General features: G+C 40.1%; 1 protein-coding gene across 1 annotated transcript in view; it reads right to left on the bottom strand.

Annotated features, from left to right (window-relative positions):
- PCSK5 (proprotein convertase subtilisin/kexin type 5) overlaps positions 1–21,314 on the bottom strand; it is a 445,837-nt gene that overhangs the window by 260,149 nt on the left and 164,374 nt on the right. Inside the window, 1 exon segment of the mRNA XM_033858183.2 lies at positions 1,491–1,703. Within this exon segment, the coding sequence (XP_033714074.1) occupies positions 1,491–1,703 (213 nt within the window).

Below are 21,314 nucleotides of genomic sequence, written 5' to 3'. Positions count from 1 at the left end.
GATGCAGAACTGACGGATGCCACTCAGTATTAGTGGGCCTTGACCAGGAGCTCTGAGAGATGAGCAAATTTGAAAGCCAAAGGAACATTCCTAGATTAAAACATTTCCATAATCATGGTAAAGTATCATAGAGCATCACTTTCCCATGAAGAAAGCCATGGAACTTCAAAACTTGTCATCTCTGTATTTTCTCCTTTTATATTTCACTTTGTATTGTGGAATATGTTTACTGATGTATGATGGAGGTACTTCCAGGGTTACTCATGTGCATATTTTTAACCCAATTATTATGAAGGGATTAGAGAAAGATGGGCACAGATGGGATATGCATAGGGGTAGGCAGTTTTTATTTAAATCAATCTGAAAAATGTAACTTAAGAGGATAGTGAAAGGTAGCCGAGAAATCAAACGTGAAAATCCTATAGTAATCAGGAATCAAGAGGAACCAAATAGATATGGATGAAGAATTACAGGAAGGAGGTAGTATCTTATCACCTCTATTTCCACCGCCATATAAAGCCAGAGGGAGCATCGCAGAGTGAACCAAACCTGCGTGAATCACAGGATCTGAAAGCAGGGTGTTGGCTAAATGCTAAAAAGTGTCATGTATAGCAGCTTAGCTCCACTTTAGAAAGACAAACCCCGAGACATTTAATACAACCACGATCAGGAAAAGAGCAAAGTGCAAAGGTGTCTGAAATTTAGAGTCAGTCGCACAGTGTGGGGCATCCTAAAAGTCAGACCTCTTTTGAGCACCAATGGGTCAGGTAGTGTGCAAAGCACTTTCTATCTACTTGCTCATAATCACTGAAATAACTCCATGAACTAGGTATTACTAAATGCCCTCATTTTACAGGTGAGGATCTTGAGACAGAAAAATTATGTATCCAAAGTTACCCAGCTAGTAAATAGTTCCAGAGTGAACGAAAGCCACGCCGGCTGGTCCTGCAAACCTAAACTCTTAACCATTTTACCATCTGCATAGAGAGCAGAGCATGTTGGTAAGCAGATCACACAGGACTACTGTGCTTCTCGTTCAGGCAAACTCTGTGCTGCAGTGTTAGAGAAGCACCTTTTACATAGGTTTAGGTCGCACTGAATTCGTTGTACCTACTTTGAAACCAAAGTACTCAAGCTGAAGTTCAAAGGCAGTACGGGGACAGGGTGATAGGGAACTGGGCTGAGAATCCCACCCAGTCTTTTCTCTGCCACCAACTCACAAGGTGAATGTAGTCCATTCATTTGTCTTCAACAAAACTGAAGCTTAATCATGTCTAAGGCCACATTCAATGCTGGAATGTAATGACCCAGACAGGCTTTTTCAACGACTTGGTAACGGAATGGTAATATTTACAAATACCTGTGTTGAGTAATCAGCTAATCTTTCTATTTCCATATATTACTTGTGCATATAAATGTATGGTCTCCATTTGTGTTTCAAAGTGAAAGATAAATAAACCAATCATGCCAGACATGCAAATGTCACATACTATTTTCTTATCATAGGACTCTCCGCTGCTGTAGGTTGTGGCCAGCGTGGACGAACACTCTTCCAGGTACCAAGGCTTCTTTCCACTTTCGGCTGTGCTGCTGATGGAGATGGTGTAGATGCTGTTGGTGTAGCCATCACAGGAGCAGTGGTCTTTGCTCCTCCCACCATTTCCCGATGCCCAGACAAAAACAGAGCCGAGGCCTCTCCGCCCCTGCACACAAACAGAAAAACTTAGATGATGGAAGACATGGGTCACAGACTCTAGATGAAGACAAGATCAATATCAACATGGCAGAATGAAGCATTTGCAGAAGGGGTACGATGCTGCATTAATAATGTGCTGGATCTAAGCTGCTTTCTGAAGTAAGAGGAGTTGCTTTTAAAAACTAATATAGGACTTCCCTGGTGGCGCAGTGATTAAGAATCCACCTGCCAATGCAGGGCACACGGGTTCAATTGCTGGTCCGCAAAGATCCCACATGCCGCGGAGCAACTAAGCCCCCGTGCCACAAATACTGAGCCTGCTTTCTAGAGCCCACTAGCCACAACTACTAAAGCCCGTGCACCTGCAGCCCGTGCTCCGCAACAAGAGAAGCCACCGTGAAGAGTAGCCCCCGCTCGCCACAACTAGAGAAAGCCTGTGCGTAGCAACGAAGACCCAACGCACCCCAAAAATAAATAAACAGATTTATAAAAAAAAAAGACAAAACTAATCTGGATGCAATGTACAGCATGACGACTATGGTTAATACTACTGTATTGTACATTTGAAAGTTGCTAAGAGAGATCTTAAAATTTCTCATCACAAGAAAAAAAACTGTAACTATGTATGGTGATGGATGTTAACTAGACTCACAGTGGTGATCATTTCACAAATATATACAAATATTGAACCATTAATGTTGTATACTTGAAACTAATGTCAATTATATCCCAATTAAAAAAAGAAACTAAAATATTACCTTTCACCTGATACAGTCATAGAAGTAACAAGAGCACAGACAGTGACGATCATAAGGGCTAACATTTTACTAGGTACCTACCGTGGGCCAAGCACAATTCTAAATGTTTTACATGAATCAGACTGAATTCCTCCAACAACTCTGTGAGAATGGTACAATGTTTGTCCCCATCACACAGATAAAGAATTGAGGTAAAGAAGTAATGTTTTTAAGGTCACAAGCCAGTAAGTGGAAAGACAAAATTTGAACCCAGACAGCCAGACCTCAGAGTTGGAATATTATTAGTCACAATTACCATAGTCATATTATATTCCTATAAATCTTCATCCACATGAAGTGGCCGCTATTATGTACCCGCATTTGATATATGAGCAATGTGAGGTGCACAGAGGTAATGTATTTATTCTGAGATCACATCACCAATAAAGGGCACAATTTGGGATGATGCCTTCCTTCCAGAGCTGTGCTTCCTCTATGCATGGCCGGGATATTAATTATGAGGGATGTTATGGATGCTACCAGAAATAAAAGGATTTCAAGATCAAATATGTTTGGGAAATTCTGAATTAAGCAAAATTAAACAGGTTCCCTTATTGCAGAACTTCTAAGAGTCTTTAGTGAGTGACGGTTCATTGCAAAACTAAGAGGGAGGCACGATCTGAAGTAATTTCCAAACATATTTGACTGTGGCTACCTTCTTCAACCAGACCCAAGAAGTTTTTCTTACATGCTTTATGCCCAAACTTGGCATAAACTCAAAGACTTTCCTAAGGTCATAAAATAATTAAGGAGAAGAAGCAACGTAGAACACAGATATATTGAAGCATATGGACTATTTTTCTCTGTAAGATGAGATCTTCAGAAGAAAAGAGAAACATAAGCCAAAGTGAAGAGCATCTCTCAGAACAGTTACAGCTGAATCCTTCAGAAAGTCTACCATTTTAAAACTACAAGGCATGCTGGAGGACACGTAGGTCAAGTCTATCACTTTGTAATTAGGAAGTGCGAACCGAAGTCCCAAAGCTAGTGATGACTAAACCTCTTTCTTCTTTCCAGGCCCCAGCTCTTCTGGTGTCAGGTGGAGGAAAAAGTATTTGGAGTGTTGTCCTGGAATTTCTGGAAAAAAGAGCCAAGGAAAGAGAGATGACAAAGAATCTGGAGTATCTTTGATAAACTCTCCCTGACCTTGAATCCTCAGGGAACAGAATATTTATGACAGGATTTGACCTGACCTGAGCATGGATTTCTTTTTGCCCTTCAATGTGGAAAAATGCAATATGATTACACAGGAATGGGAAAAATTCATGGAGAGGGGGAGGAACTTCTGGATGTTATTGCCACTAGACAGCTGGACCTGGTTTACCATCCTTCAGTTTCCCATCCAAATATTCACGAAACATAGAGAAGGATGCAAAAATCACCAACCCATCATAAACTAAGGATTTTGTCCAATGCTTCCAATTCTCCAGAGGGAATTACTCCTCACTATGGTGTGGGTGGCCAGATTGAGAAACTCTGGCGACTGACTCAGGTCTATACATCAGAGACAGAACGTCGCAGCCAGGGAAGAATAAGAAGGTTACATTTCATCACCAAAATGTGCCCTCCCCATCACACACTGAGGGGCTGTGTCATCGGGAAGAAGCACGGTCACAGCAGAGCTTTACCTGACCTGTCAACAGAACACATGAGATAATGACAAAACCTACCTGGTTTAAACAGAACCATAACAAGATAATAGGTTAAAACCCACAAAATGATGAAAAAGCACATATGGCACAATCTCATTCATGTATCTATGTAAATTATGACTGAAAAGATCTCTAAAAACGTATTTCATTTTAAAAGAATAATAAGACAATGTTCGGAAGGTACTTTTATGTTGTAATATCATTACAAATGTAGGCTACAAAATGATACAGTATAGTCTCAGTTTAGAAAAAAATGTATGTGCATGTGTGCGCAATGAAGTTAACGTGTAGTACAGTTTTACGCTTAAAGCTACCATCAAGTGACGATGTAGTAGAACTTATCCTGTTCGGTAAGATTAGGAAAGAATTTTATTTTCTTTTTATACCTTCCTTCCGTGACCATGTATGATTTTTATAAACAGAAACAAACACATTTATTCCTCTATTGAGAGGGAAAACCTAGGGCTAATTCTTAAGAGATAATATTTTATTTATTTTAACATCTTTTTTTTTTTTTCCTGCGGTACGCGGGCCTCTCACTGTTGTGGCCTCTCCCGTTGCGGAGCACAGGCTCCGGACGCGCAGGCTCAGCGGCCATGGCTCACGGGCCCAGCCGCTCCGCGGCATGTGGGATCCTCCCGGACCGGGGCACGAACCCGTGTCCCCTGCATCGGCAGGCGGACTCTCAACCATGGTGCCACCAGGGAAGCCCAAGAGATAATTTTTGTTTTATAATCAAGGAGCGTTTTATACATAGAAGGTTCACTGTGCACTAAAAATCACAGAGGCTAACATTTACAGAAACTTACTACGTACCAAGGACTGTACAAACATTATTCTGCACAATTCAAGTCTATATCATTATTTTACAGATGAGCAAACTGGGAATTGGAAATGCTCACTAAGGCCAGAGCCAAAGCTTAAATTCCACTGGGCATGGCAAAGGCAAACTCCAAAGGAGGGTATGGGGTCAGTAACTGCCTAAAGGGAGCCAGGGAGAGAGGAGTCACTGAAACGGGAGACAGAGGGGCTAATAGGAGTTGAAATCTGGTCAGGGGACTCGCCAACCCATGTCGGCCCTGCAGGGAAGAAGCCAGGGGAATGTGTGCTGAGCAAGACCCCAGTCTCTTCCTCCCTCTCTCCCATTTTTTGCCAATGTATCCCAAGGCTGAACCCCAGCAGAAGCCAGAGGACCTGGATCCCATAGAGATCAGTACCCTAGAGCATAAGGCTTGTGGAGAGAAGGGGAGACAGGGAGCTGGAGGACTGAATGGAAGATGTAGCTTCACATTCCCAGGGTGACTGTGTTTGAAGATAGAGCCCTTAAAAAGTAATTAAGGTTAATGAGATCATAAGGGTGGGGCCCTAATCAGACAGGACTGGCGTCCTTTTAAGAAGATGAGACAACAAAAGTGTGTGCACAGAGGAAAGGCCTTGTGACAACACTGTAAGAAGGCAGCTGTGTGCAAGCTGAGGAGAGAGGCATCACCAGAACCTAACTCTGCTCGCACCCTGATCATGCACTTCCAGACGTCTGGCCTCCAGACAGTGAGAAAATCTACTGTTGTTGTTTAAGCCACCCAGGCTGTGGCATTCTCTGACGGCAGCCTGAGCTGACTAACACACGGTGAGAGAAGGAGATAAAGGAGGAGCCGCACCCCCGTGGAGGCTACAGCACATGCAGATGTTGCCACCACTCTGTCTACAAGGCAACCTGACCTTTGCGCCTGTGTGTATGACTGATGATTAAAATCCCAGAAACAAACAGACTGAATCTGTGGGCTGAAAATGCCATAAAGACAGCTGCTAAAGATCTCGGGGGCTGATCTGAAACAATTAGCAATTCAAAGGTTTATTTACTACAGATGCACAGGGAATTTTCATTAGTGGGCAATATTCAGAAAACCAAAACATATGTGGTAAAAAGAAATCTGGACATTTCTCTAAAGCTCAGAGTAATTTAAGAATTAAATCTTAATGTGGGATGTAGGGAGAAGGGAAGGTGGGCAGAATATTATAAAGAGAAAAGGATCTTTGAGACACGTATTTTCCCGAAGTGTAGGAAATAACATTATTGTATAGTTCGGTAAAGTACTGTGATTACAGCTGGTTATATTAATATAACTTTGTATGAGGAAAGGAAAACAATCCTCTAATTTAACTGGGTGCCAAGTTAAAAGTTAGTAAATTTACAGCGAAATATACTGTGAAATCCACACAGGACCAATTTTTTTTTTTTTTTTTTTTTTTTTTGCAGTACGTGGGCCTCTCACTGCTGTGGCCTCTCCCGTTGCGGAGCACAGGCTCCGGACGCGCAGGCTCAGCGGCCATGGCCCACGGGCCCAGCCGCTCCACGGTATGCAGGATCCTCCTGGACCAGGGCACGAACCCGCGTCCTCTGCATCGGCAGGCGGACTCTCAACCACTGCGTCACCAGGGAAGCCCCACACAGGACCAATTTGACCAAATTCTAAAGATTCTCTTTCATTGTGTATCTATCTAATTGTGTATGTGTTTCTTCTCAAGTATGCCCTACAAAAGTTAATTTATATACGCCATAAACATTATTATTAAAGGCTAGAAAAAAACTGGATTTTCTTGTGGTTCAGGTCAGAAAAGGATACTTTATGCTGTGTTATCAATTAAATCATACATTGCAAGTCAGGTTTAGAGAGGTATAGACTTTAATGGAACTAAATTTCTTTCTTTAAAACGGTGTGATAATTTTTCAGCCAATACAGCTAGATTGTATTTGGTATTTTAATACTACTTCTTTTCCATATTGCTTAGAAAGTAGAGTTGACCCTTAAACAATGGTGGGGGACAGGGGTGCCAACCCTCCGCACGGTTGAAAATCTATGTATAACTTCGAGTCAGCCCTCTCTATATACTGTTCCTCCATATCTGTGGACTCAACCAACTGCAGACTGTGTAGTACTATAGTACTTACCACTGAAGAAAAAAATCCGCCTCAAAGTGGACCTCTGCAGTTCACACCTGTGTTGTTCAAGGGTCAACTGTATTCTTAAAGGGACATGACTAAGTGACCAGAGGCTTCTTGCAATACAAAAGACGGGACATTGTGCTGGGTGCTTTCACATCTATTACTTAACGTCAAGCAAATTAGACATGCATTTCTACAGATTAAAAAAACTGAGTAACATTAAGTAATGGGCACACTATCATGTAAGGAGAGTAGGGTGGAGACAGGAGAGGGAGACCAGTAAGTCTGATCAGAACCTACATATCTGTATGTGTCGACATGAAGAGACACAGTAAAACAACTGTAGGAGGAGGAACTCTCTTTTAAGTGTGATGTCTTCCAAGTACAGCCTGATACCCAGTTTACCAAAGCCCCTCATTGCTCTGCTCCCTGCTTTTTTCTGATCTTCGTATATCAGTGAGAGACGAGCGCAGCCCTCTATGGAAGCTCTTCCATACGTGGTTCACAGATAAAGGGGCTTGAGGTTGGAAGAGGTTGGAGAAAGACAAGGACACCTACAACTATTGGGTAGCTGAGATGTGAAGAGAGAACTGTTCATCTTTTAAAGCTCAAAAACATTCTGACAAAATAAATCCTGTTCCTTAACAGAGCAGGGGTCACTGAAAGAAACAGGTCTGGGTCCAGAATCATGACGTAAACGCAAAACAAGAGCAACGACAAACTTTGGAAAGGTTTTTGTAGCTCACCCAAGATGTTTGTTTCAGAATTTAAAAATACATATTGCTTTTTTTTTTCGGTACGCGGGCCTCTCACTGCTGTGGCCTCTCCTGTTGCGGAGCACAGGCTCCAGACGGCGCAGGCTCAGTGGCCATGGCTCACGGGCCCAGCCGCTCCGCGGCATGTGGGATCTTCCCGCACCGGGGCACGAACCCGTGTCCCCTGCATCGGCAGGCGGACTCTCAACCACTGCGCCACCAGAGAAGTCCCCATATTGCTTTTTAAATACTTAATAACTCTTTGAATCATGATCATCAGTAGGACAGATGATTCATATGAAAATGAAGGCTCCTGAAAGGTGACCTGAAAAGTAATCTGAAAAGAAATATAATCCACAATTGAAAACAAATCAGGAGCACACAGCTTCCGATGCCTTGGAGACAACACTGGTGTAACCTGGTGGGAAAAAGTCTTCTTTGGGAAGACACCAAGAGAGCGTAGTCATGAGACAGACGTAATCAGAAGTCTTTGGGAAAGACTAAAGCCCAAGACTTGCTTCTTCAATCAGTGCATTTGGGCAAGATGGAGATTGGGGTAGGGAAATTTAATTGTATGAGACGGAATTGGACCCAGGAAATAAATTGGGTCACTCCCCACCAAAGCCCAAGGGAATCGAATGAGGCAGATATGAGACGTTTTTAAAGGAGTAAAAGAAGGAGACGTGGCCTCTGAGGGTCAGGAATCCAGGGATTACGTGCTGCTTTTATCAGGAACAATCCCATGCTGAAGTGCTCACTTTGCCAGACACAAGTATCCTCACCTGGAAAATAAGCACACCTGACTCTCATTTTTAAGATCTACTCTGCAAGTCGGAATGTCCGACGTGCAGAGTATACAGGTTTCCCTCGATTCCGCTCTGCTCTCAGAATGTTTAGTTATTGTGCTCTCAGAATTACTAAGGTAAACAGAGGAATGACTCTAAGCATTTTAAAACCAAACTGTCGGACTTCCCTAGTGGTCGAGTGACTTACAAAAAACACTCTGTGGGAGGGTCTTCACCAATCTCATTTTATGCTACTTAGCCTATCAAAGGATGGTTGATGAAAGAAAAAGACTGAAAATACAAATGCAGTTAAAGAAGGCTTTTGTGAATGGCAACCTATTTCTCCGCATTTTTGTCTTCCTGCCTTTTCTCAAGTGATAGGACTTCATTTCCCCCTCTTTCTTCCTCTCCATCTCAACCCCACCCACCTTTTCTGCCCCACATCAGGTTTTCTGTATTCTGATTTGCTGTGTACACAGTAGGTCGCTAACCATATATATTAAGCAATTTTTTTTTTTTTTTTTGCGGTACGCGGGCCTCTCACTGTTGTGGCCTCTCCTATTGCGGAGCACAGGCTCCGGACGCGCGGGCTCAGCGGCCATGGCTCACGGGCCCAGCCGCTCCGCGGCATGTGGGATCTTCCCGCACCGGGGCACGAACCCGTGTCCCCCGCATCGGCAGGCGGACTCTCAACCACTGCGCCACCAGGGAAGCCCAGCAATTTTTTATGTTCTGTTGACTTTTTAATAACACACTAAAAATATTAGATGCAGTTATTTGTGATGACATTAATTTTATCCGGCACAAATGAAAATCGATTGTATACTTTTCTCGGAGCATACCAAATGCAGTCGACTTCCCTTTTAAAGGAATAGAGAGCCTGATTACGATTGTGGGACCAGCTGCTGGTGACAACAGTTGTAAGCATTTCTGGTAAAATGCCACATTTAAAAACGCCACTTATATCTACATTTAGGGTCTTTCCATGATATTCTTTGTGATCTAGTACATGAAGGAGAAGCATGATGCACTGAATTCAGGGAACCCAAAGGTGACCTTAGCTCAGTTTTCTAAAAGGACACTTGCAGTCATATGGCCAAAGACTAGTGTAAAGAATGATCAATCAACAGCGCAAATACAGAACTACCCCAGATTCAGGTTCCTGATAAAAAGCTACTTTTATATTTATGGTGTGAATAGAAAGAAGAAAAAAACCCAAATTGAGTTGCTTATGCACCACATCTGACAGAATATAAATTCAATAGAGCATCAGCTCACTGAAGGCTTGTAGAATCAGTCCCGTCATCAGAGCTTCCCTTTCTGCAGAAGAGCTGACAGAGGACCTGGACACATAATACAGCTTCTTCCACCTTATCACCAAGTGCTCAATGGTGTAACCCTTGGCTCCTGGGAGTAGTATTACATCAGGGTAGATTTCGTTTACTTTGTTTATTTCTAAAGTAGAATTAGAAGAAGAAAATCAGTCTTTCATGGAGAAAGGATAGTAGAAGATCTAGGAGTAAATAAAGACCAGGTGTGTTTACTAATGGAAATAAATATGCTTTCAAGCAAATAATTTTATTCCTGTTAACCTGCAGATTCGATGTACATTTAGAAACTCCACATAATAAAAATGTGGAGGCGAAGAATGTGCTATGGATGTTATTTAAAGCTGGACACATAAGAGGTTCGTACAGTGAAATTTTACATTTCTACGTAAGGAAATTAAGGGACTAAAGCGAGCAGAGCCATTCAGTGGCAGAAAAGCTAGGACCAGATAATCCAGTCTCAACTCAACCAATGCTCATCCCCACTGACTAGTACTGACACTGGGTATTCCTAAAAATGCTTAACAACGTGGTTTAGAGAAATATTGCTTAGCAATAGTGCATTAGAGGAAAAACAAAAAAACCAGAAACAAACCCCAAAACCCTTCCCTTCCTGCTTTATCTCATTTGCCAAATCAACAATCCCCAAGTAACTGTCTGCTTTTCATGTTTATCTATGGTCAATTCATATCGATCAATGCCCATCCCCTTTTTTTTCCTCAGCCCTTGTCTTCCTCATCTGACTCAAAGAAGCCTCAGAAAGACTCAGGTTATTATTTACTTCTGGTCACTCCCACAGTCCTGCAAGCTCTGAGTCCTGTTCCAGCAGTTTTCCCAGGGCCTGGGGAAGGCTAACACCGGTCCTGGGGAGAAGCATGCAGATTGGGTTTGTCAATTTCTCATTCCAAGCAACTGAAAGAGTACGTTTGAATGTCATCTGCCCTCTGAAATAATCACAAGAATGAACAGCACCAATGCAGGTATTCTGGACATTCACCATCCCAGCACTCCCATTTTGAGGGAAAAAGAGACATACCTCCCAAAGGTTTCTCCGCGTTGGATCATCGCACAGCAAATGCAATGTCATGCTCAAACTTTCAGGAGAGCCAGACTCATGAAATGGAGAAGGATATTTTCCATATTCACATTAATTCCCTATTTTCGAACTGCCCAGAAAGATACCATCACCTTTAAATTATATTGAAGGAGAATTTGAAAAATTCCTTTCACAGAGAATAAAAACATTTATTATCAATAGGGGTATGAAAGGAATTTATTGTAAATGTTTGGAAAGGCACTTGGAAAGAAGGATGGATACTCCAGCAATAATGAAAAGTTAATACTCTTCTCTAAGTTAGCTCTGGGGTAGAGAATGCCTCCTGTGGGCTGGTTCCAACTCCCAGCTCAGCTCTGAAGGGGTGAGCAAAGCTGCCGCTCTCTGAAGCCCATCCTGGGGCTTGAATGTCACAGGCCTCTACTCCATGAAGCAATGACTTTGACCTTTTGTGGAGTAGCTCATAACATTTCTGAAAGGCAGAAAATCAGCCCCTTACAGTTTCTTCCCATAAACATAACCCTGATTCAAATGAAAGCAAATCACACTTCTGAAAAAATTACAATTGATATTAAGCTTATATTATTTACAAGACTGTGGTGGATACTCTAGGGTCCTTAAAGATGCCGAACGGTGGCCTTCCTCTCGGGGGGAGACCAGCAATTGGTCTGAGCACTGTGTATGTGAGACCTCAGTCAGTTTTCACGATGGCTCCATAAAGTATTATCATAGCCTTGTCTCAGGGAAACGGAAGCTCTGATAACTTAGTAACTTGTTCCAGGTCAAAATGCTGAGAGAGAAACCAAACTGAGATTTCAACTCTGGTCTTTGTGACTTTAAAGCCGATACTTTCGACATCATCACAGACTGCATCCAGGGATGAAGAAAAAGGGAGAAGCTAGTGAAGTTCAGGATATGCCAAATCAGTTTGCCTAGATGATAAATTTCCCAGGAGTCCAGAGGAGAGCAAGGTCCCTGATGCCGTGTTCACTTTCATGACCAGAATTAAAACTACTGTTGGCTGAGAGCTGAGTATGCGGAGACAGGCCTGTATGACGCACTTCTTCAGAGCAGGTATCACACGGAGCATGGGGGCCAGGAGCACGGGTTCGGAAGGCAGACCTGAGTCTGACCCACAGTCATGCTTCTTAATGACCAGGTTACCTACTTTGCCAAGACTTGGTTTTCAAATCTTGAAACTGGGGGATGTCCTGTGAAAATTATCCCTATGCCTAACTCGAGAGGCTATCAGAGGTAATAATCATAATAATGTTTACAATCCTGAATATTAAATGTGATCGTTTTCCTCTTAAAGATGAGGAATGTAGGCTCAGGGCAAGTGAAAAGAAGTCTGCAATAAAAGCCATACATACGTTTAAATCATTGGATACGATCAACTCAGTTCAATTGATCCTTGTTTATTACACAGTGGCCTTTCTTTTCTGGTTGCTGCCATGTTTTGTTGAAGGAAATTTATGTACCTGTCCTCCCCATCAGCTTTTTCAAATCTATGTTTAGAATCACAGACACTCAGAATTGGTGTGAACCTCAAGTTGACCTAATCCAATCTCTGTATGATTTTGTATCTTCCCTATAACAGGGACATCCAGACTATATTAGAATGACTCCTGTGATATGGACTTCATTTATCCCCAGGTGGCCCAGGAGTCACTAAAAATTGAACAAAACAAACTAAAAGAAAAGAGGACTGTTACTGATATCTGGTTAATCCATGAGTAGGACAAAGGGAATTAGAATGGAATTTGCAAAAGTTAAAAAAAACCACTCACAGTGTTAATAACAAATCTCTAAACTAAAAACAAGGTGACAAGAAATACCTGACGTGCATCATACAAGGCTAGGACAAATTTGTGCTTCTTTCCATATAAATGCATCACAATTCACAATAACACAGTAATCTAAATCTGACACTTGGATATCAGATAATCTTCAATTACAGAATGTGAAACCACCTATGTATTTATGAAAACATCTATTTCTTTGTTTCCAAAATGGATAATGTTCTACTGGGTCCATTTGGCAAGTCACTTCTTAGCTTTGTTAAAGTTCTAAAAACACAGAGTTCCATCAGTACATAGTTAAATTCTAAGGGAGGATTTTAAACATAAACTCCAGTTTAAGTTAATTTTTGGGACTTCCCTGGTGGCGCAGTGGTTAAGAATCTGCCTGCCAATGCAGGGGACATGGGTTCAAGCTCTGGTCCAGGAAGATCCCACATGCCGCAAAGCAACTAAGACCGTGAGCCACAACTACTGAGCCTGCGCTCTAGAGCCCACGAGCCACAACTATTGAGCCCGCGAGCCACACCTAGTGAAGCCCTCGTGCCTAGAGCCTGTGCTCTGCAAGAAGAGAAGCCACTGCAATGAGAAGCCCGCGCACCTCAACGAAGAGTAGCCCCCGCTCGCCGCAACTAGAGAAAGCCTGCGCGTAGCAACGAAGACCCAACGCAGTCAAAAATAAATAAATAAATGTAAATAAATAAATAAAGTCAATTTTCATGAAGTGAAACTGATATTAAAAAAAGCTCGCTTGTCTATCTTTGCCTGCCCATATATTATTTCAAAGTTTTACAACATTTGCCAACTAATTTAACAACAATCTGTCATTTACTAAAATGCAAATGGGTACCAAGCCTGCTACAGCTGGGTGTGTATCAGGTAAAAACATATCCTTCCCGAGTGGGATTGGTTCATTTTATTATGATTATTATTACTGCTTTATTATATAAGCTCATTATACCTCTTCTCTCCTGTTTTTGTGAACATGTGCCTTTAATTTAAGGGTGAAGAAACTGTGTGTGTGCACGTGTGTAAATGAGACAATGTGTGAAAATAAAGCATGCTTGTGCTTTCAGCAAATATTCTAAATATTCAATCAGTTGTAAAATCTGGTGAATTGAAAAGGAAATTGATGATAGAAAGGAGATATACTAATCAGAGACTTCATGAGAGACTAGTTTCCACCGGGACCCCTGAATAGAAGGGCAGAGTGAGGATGGGATGAAGGCCACTGTTCCAACAGGGAGTTAGAGACCAACGATTCCGATTTCACCTACTTTTGTTCCCCATCCTTGACACTGGTTCTGTCATGAATTCATTGTAATGCCTTAATGGATAACCCCAAAGCCTAAAATGCTCAAATAAAAAGAATCTGAAATTGCAAGTATACTTGCAGATAAAATGGCAAAGCAAACACTATAAGCCATGATCCTACAATACCTACAATGAGCCCCATGATTTCTCCAGATAAAACATTAAGCTAAACGTCAAACCAGTGCTTGGTATGTAGTGAATACTTAAGAAATATTTTTGAGTAAAATAATCAGGGAAGTACTGGTAATCCGAATACAGGGTTTTCTGATTATGGGAAAAAGAAAAGATTCAATTCTATGCTTTTCGCTTGTTTTCTAAAGGATATTATTAAACACACTTGTCAGGAAACTGTGAAATGCTGTCAATGCATTAGATGCCTGTTGATGAATATCAAATGCATCATTAAAGTTTAATAACCCAACTAGGGCAAAAAAGATGACTGCAAGGCAACTAGACTGCACACAGTACGTTTTGTTATCGTGTGTACTTTAGTCTGTCCTTATTGTTCACCAGATCTGGGAGTCTGATGGCTCTTTGTCTAGAACCTTTACTCATTGTTACATGGTGAGCTCCCTGAAGACAAGTCCTGAGTATTATTCACCTGCCACTAGCACCTAGAAAAGTGCCTGGAATATTATAACCACCAGTGAGTGTTTCCTGAATGCAACCAGAAATAAATGAAGAAAGAGTCTATCAAAGACAATTTTAGGCAATTAGCTCCTTATTCTGACACCAAGCCTTGGGTCCCCTATCTCTGAAACATTGTCAGTCAACTCACTCATTTTATAAAATCATTTCTTATTTAGAACTGTGTGGGCAGATGAAGCCAAGAGTTTCCCCTGAGGGAAGTCTTTGCCAGTCATACTGAGGAGCCAATCCAAAGGATCCCATGGTAAGTGAAATCGTATCTGTTTGAATGAGAGCAACTTTTTTTTCAACTATCCTTTCTCAAGATTTTGATTCTGAGACTCCTACCAAAATTGTAAGAGACCCTATGTGCCCTCCTAAGAAGCTTAGAATGTTCCTTGTTGGTCACAGGGAGCAGTGATGAGTTTTAAAGAGAAGACAAATGACAAGATTTACATGTAAAAATACTTCTGTGGCTGTGGTGTTCATGCTGAATTGAAAGTTGAAGCTCAAGCTGGGAGGATGGAAGTTTTGAAATTATGCTATTGCCAAAGTCTATACGAGAGATGTTGGTTCTAGTTGTGAGGACAAGAGGGCAGATTCCACAGACTTTTCAGAAGTAGTACAGGAAAGAAAGCCTTATTAGATGACTAGATCGAAGAAAAGAGGAAATGATGAGTTTTAGGAAGGGAGATTGGGTGAATGGCAGTGACATCAAGTAAATAAATACATCAGTGTTGGTAAAAACAACCCAATCACTAAAATTATTTCCAGTTCTAACATTCTGACTCTAATAAGTTTAGCTGAATTTTCACTAAGCAATTCTAAAGAACTTAAAGTGAAATTTAACAGCAATTCAAAAAAGTCATGAAAATAAAAGCTTTGGTGTGGTTAAAGTTTAGAACATTGATTAAATAAACTTAAACACATCTCTACTGCAGGACTTCTCAGAGCCTTTAATATGCTTTTAAATTTCTAAAGGACGCATATAATAAGTGGTGTTTCTCAAGTGCATTTGAAAGCAAAATCCCTCCATCCCCCCCTTTTTAGCATTTTATTAATTAGTGTTTTATGGAAAAGCTTTAGAAAACCTTGGGTATTTTCTCCCATTTATTTTGGCCATTCCTTAATAATAATCTCAAGATTATATACTTACCTTCCCTAAGGACCATTCAGCAATATGAAACTGATTAAACCCAGAGATTTGGAACAATAAAAACTTTTTATAATATTTACATGATTAATCAGTATTTCACTTTTATTACTCTTGCCCTTTTAGTGATGATAATGATTAAGATTCATAACATAATGAGAGATTCTTATGTTCCAGGAACTCTGATGAGTATTTAACAGGCATTAATCATATAATCCTCATAATAGTCCTATAAACTAATTACTAGCATTTAGCTCCATTGTACAGAGGAACAAACTGATCCTCAGAGAGGCTAATTAACTCGAAAAAGGCAAGGTATTAGGACCCACTGAAGAGTCTGAATGCAGTCTGGGTACACTAATCACCAGACTATTCCATGTATGTTAATAACTCATTTCCAAAATATTAAACAAAAACAATGACAGCGTGACCCTTAAGAAAATTAACTCAGTATACGCAGCAAATTGGCATGGAAGTCATTCATACATTCATTCACTAAATACCTACAGAGTACAAGACACTGTTTTGGGTACTTGGGATACAGTAGAGAACAAAACAGTCAAACTCAGGGCCTTCATGGAGGAGACAATCAATTAACAAGGTAAGTAAATCTAATACATAGAAGAAGGGATAAAAATTGCCAAAAGGGGGTTCTGAAGGGTTGGAGTGCATGTATGCTATATTGTGGATAGAAAGAACCAGGCAGGAGTCCCTGTCAGGACAAATTAGATAAGAACTCAGAGAAGAGTACTGGGTTTCACAGTGACCTTGATAAGAACAGCTTCGGTGGAATGATGGGGCAGAGTCCTGATGCCGTGGCTTCCCAGATGATAGGACAAATGAGGTTGTAGAGGGCAAGTATGGACCACAGTTTCAAGGGATTTTGTTTCAAAGTGAAAAAAAAAAATGAGGCAGTAATTGGAAGGAGATAGGAGCCCAGACATGGATTCTCCTCTCTCTCTTTTGAGATAGGAGAATTAACAGTGTGAACGTTTGTGGACGGCAATAATACAGTTGAGAGGGAAATTTTAAAGATGAAAGAGAAGCTAACTGATTGAGCCATGTCACTGATGAGGTGAGAAGGAATGGGGTCAAGTGAAGAATTGGAGGCAGTGGACTCAGGTAGAAGAGCAATTAATTCACCATGGTAACAGGAGAAAAGCTAGAGTATGTGGTCACAGATGGAGGGAGGAAGACAGATGTGCCAAACAGAACAGAAATGACAACTTGAAAAAAAAATCTATTAGATTTCGTGGAGGCCCACATTCTGACTTCTTTAGCTATGCTGAATATCTGTTTTCTACAAAATTGGGGAGAAGAGTATATATCTTATGAAATTATTGTGAAGATTAAAAGTTATCTATTTTAGGGCTTAGGAGAGTAACTATCGTATAGTAGTCTCGCAAATGTTAAATGTATTACTATTATTATTTTCATGCAGCCCAAATGATATACTTCTAATTCTTGCATTTAATTTTATAGCTCTGTAGCAGCAAACATAGTGCCATCTTTGAGAGAAAGAGCAAGTTGTCAATCGTGACGTGGTTTGTTTAACATAGTTTCTCTAATACAGTTTTGGCACATTAATTCTAAAGGGGCTATAAATGGAATCAATTTTGATTTTGTTATAAAGTCTTTGAAAACAGTGTTCCATTTTACTAGGCCAAATACTTATCTGATAGTAAACAAATAGGGAGCACTTTGAAATTCAATATTTGCTACATTTTTTGATTAGCAAGCAGAAGGCATGGATGCAATCTATACTTGGACTCCCTGAGCAAAATGTATTTATTTCCTTTGTGAAAGCTTTCTTGATCCTTAAGCTTCTCTCTCGTTTGCTACCCATCTCTCCAGATGTCTTGACATTGCTGTCACCCAAGTCCAACTCATTATCAACTCTTTCCTGGACCATTTCAATCTTCCTCTCTTGCCTTCCCATCCCTCGCCCACACGCAGTCCCTTCTCTACACAGCAGTGATCTTTTAAAACTGTGTATTCCATCAGGCCACTACCTCTGCTGAAAACCTCCACTGGCTTTCTGTAGCAGATTAAAAGGCAGACCCCCTTCATGGTTTAGGACGCCCTGCTGAGCTAGCCCCCTGCCTACTTCTGTGGCCGTCTACTACTGCCCACTTTCTGTTCTTGTTGCTCCCAACACCCAAGTTAGCATTCTGTTCTGGAGATACACCCTAATCGTTCTCCACTCACGGGCTTTTTAGCTCTTGCTGTTTCTTCCGCACAGAGCATTCCTTCCACATTTCTTCACCTAACTGGCTTCTTATCACTTATGTCTCCATTCACATATCACCTCCTCAAAGATGATTCCCTGTCCTCCCTAACTAAATCAGTTCTGTTTCCCCCCAGTCATCAGTTTAATTGCATTCATAATACTTCTCCTTAGCTCAAGACGATACGTTTGTTTCGTCTTGTTGCTAGAATGGGGAAACTTTTATGTATTACGTATAAAACTTAGATGTCTTCTTCCATCTTTTATCTACAGTGTGGATGTTGGCTAAACTTAACAAAAAGAAGAAATTCCAATTCCTGTAGTTTCTAGATGATGTAGTTAAAACTGCAACAGTCTAAAGTCACGGTGACTTTAGACTGCCACATAAATTTTCAGCTAGTTTCTTGAAGGAATTATTTTTAGTCACTTATTCCCTCATTCCTTAAATCACTCAGCTAATAAATCACTTATTTATTTCATTATTGTGTTCTATAATCTAACTTTGTATAAAGTAATTATCCAATTATTTTCCATATATTTGAGAGTATATATTATACAAAGAACACAAATTAAAATAATCTCAAAGAACATAAAATTTACCAACTCATTTGATGCCTGATAGTGGAAGAATGAAAGATTTCTTTTTCCTGGAAAAGGCTATCTAATATACTGCTTCAAAAATCACAAACATAGATAACTGAAATGAATTTGTATACCGAGAGGTTACCTTGATGAAACTGAAGATGAGCTTTTATAAGGCAAGTAAAATCGAAGGTGAGTATAGACATAGGAAGAACAAAATAAATGACATTATAGAACTCAGAAAGTCTATGCTGACTTTTATCAGATTATTTTTAATCTACCACTACAAGTAACTAAATGGAATCATCTAGAACTCCACAGTGTGGAATGCTATAGGAGAGAAGAATGGGGGGCTGAGAATAAATACAAAGTTTTCTGTATGAACATGATCTCTTTTCCAAAGAAAGAAAAACGTATATATGGTATTTCTTGAGCACTTATTATGTTCCAGGTACTGTGTCAATTGCTTTATATGCATTATCATCTCACTTAGCACTCGTAACATCTTTGTAAGTAAATACTATTATTGCCCTACTATAGATGAGGAAATGGAAGCAGAGAGGTAATTTGATCTAAATCAGGTCAGAGAGCAGTAAATGACAAATCCTAGACTCAACTCTAGACTAAGTCGCAAGCCCATGTATATTAAACACATAAAAACCCTCTCATGCTGATCTTAACACATTTAAATGAGTCACCGCTGCTTTTCTATAATTAGATGTGCAATGCTAGAAGTCAGAAAAATTTGTTCTTTTTAAGAGTTACTTCTTTTGTTACTGCCTTAACTCTAAAAGTAAATGGTCTGTTTTAAAACTAAAGTCCCTTGTTTTCCCAGATTAAAACCTTGAGAGATCCTCAATGGAAAGTTGAATGAATTATGGGATATCCATACTCCAAAAATTTTGAAAGAGTAAAATGAATGAGTCCTATCCTATGGATTGCCCCAGAAGGATACGCATGATAACACTGTTAGGTGAAAACAGCAACATGCAAAGACATATGATCCCCATTTGGTATACGAACGTGCACAGGAGTATGGGAAGATGTAGTCCATACTCCTAGCAATGGTTATCTAGTTGGACAGGAAAATCTATTTTAATTTCATCATTATAGTAATGATCTACTGTAACAGGCATGGATTACTTTTATAATTAATGATGAGTATAGAATAAGTTTTTTTAAATTATTTATTTCTGAATATAATCTTTCTATATATCTGAATAACTTTTTCAGATCATCTTGTTTCTAATATTAGCTCTTTTTTCCTTCCACCAACGTACCACATTGTATTTGTTTTATATATTAGACTTCCAGTTAAGATTTCCATTGAATGAAAGATTCACTAGCAATAATAAATTTGAAAATCATTGGTCCATATCACCTGATTTAATGATAGCTACTGAATACAGGACATTCTCTCTATATATATACGCATGAGGCTATGTGTACTACTAACATAAATAGATTCATTTTAATGAGAAATTTCAGCTTGCTCTTTATTATGTTAAGAGTCATACACATACAGTTGAAAATTAAATATGAACTAAGCATGAGTGACTTAACTTGAATAACCATTGTACTGCTGACACAGAGAGAAAGAATAGTAATGTGCAGCCCAAGGTTTTGGTAATGAAATCACCAGATTACTGGTGATTAAAGGAAAATTCTACCCAACAACTTAGTTTCAAAGCATTCTAATGTAGCTGAAAATTGACAGAGCTAGAAAAGTCTGAAACAAACCTAACGATAGTTAGAAAGTGCATACAGAACAAGTGCAGAAGTCTTCCCTCCAGTCTCTTTCAGAATAACCAGGAGACGGCTTAGCTCAGACTCTGATTAAAACCCTAACCCCAATCCCACAAAGGTGGAAGAATCGTAATTATTTGTACTCCAGCTGCAATGTTACCTTAATCAACTGCATGCACTCCACTGTTTCAAATCTGGGCTGAATTTATAACAACCCCTATGGTTAGCATAATTTGCAGTAAATTAAATTAAATTCAACAAACATTCACTGAGTACTCACTAGAATTCAATGTACTTTATGGGTTTTGCAAAGCCCATAAAGGTGCGTACAGTACAAGCTCTGCTCTTCAAGAACTTACTATTTAGTGAAGAAGATACATGCAAAACTCTGACAGAGAGCACAATATGATAAAGACCATACATACCAGGAAGAATACAAAGTATAGGAAAATAAGGTAGGGATCACGTACACTAAATTCTAGCTTGGGCAGTGAGAAGGTTTCTGGGAAGAGGTAGCAGTTTAACTGAAGTTTGATGGTCAAATAGGATTTGTCTGTACAGTAGTAGGTCATGGGAGAGAGTCAAAGACCACATACTGTAGAGAAAGCAGTATGTGCCAATGGGACAGTAAGAGTGGAGTATGCTTCACAGACACAGAAAACAAACCTATGGCTACCAAAGAGGAAAGGGAGGAGGTAGGGATAAACTAGGAGTAGACGACTAACAGATACAAACTACTATACAGAAAATAGATAAGCAACAGGATTTACTGCATAGCACAGGGGGCTATATTCAATATCTTGTAATAACCTATGATAGAAAATCTGAAAAATATATACCTAGCTGGATCACTTT

This window comes from Tursiops truncatus, chromosome 6, assembly GCF_011762595.2.
Source record: "Tursiops truncatus isolate mTurTru1 chromosome 6, mTurTru1.mat.Y, whole genome shotgun sequence".
Lineage (NCBI taxonomy): Eukaryota > Metazoa > Chordata > Mammalia > Artiodactyla > Delphinidae > Tursiops > Tursiops truncatus.
This window is presented reverse-complemented; position numbering and strand designations above follow the sequence as displayed.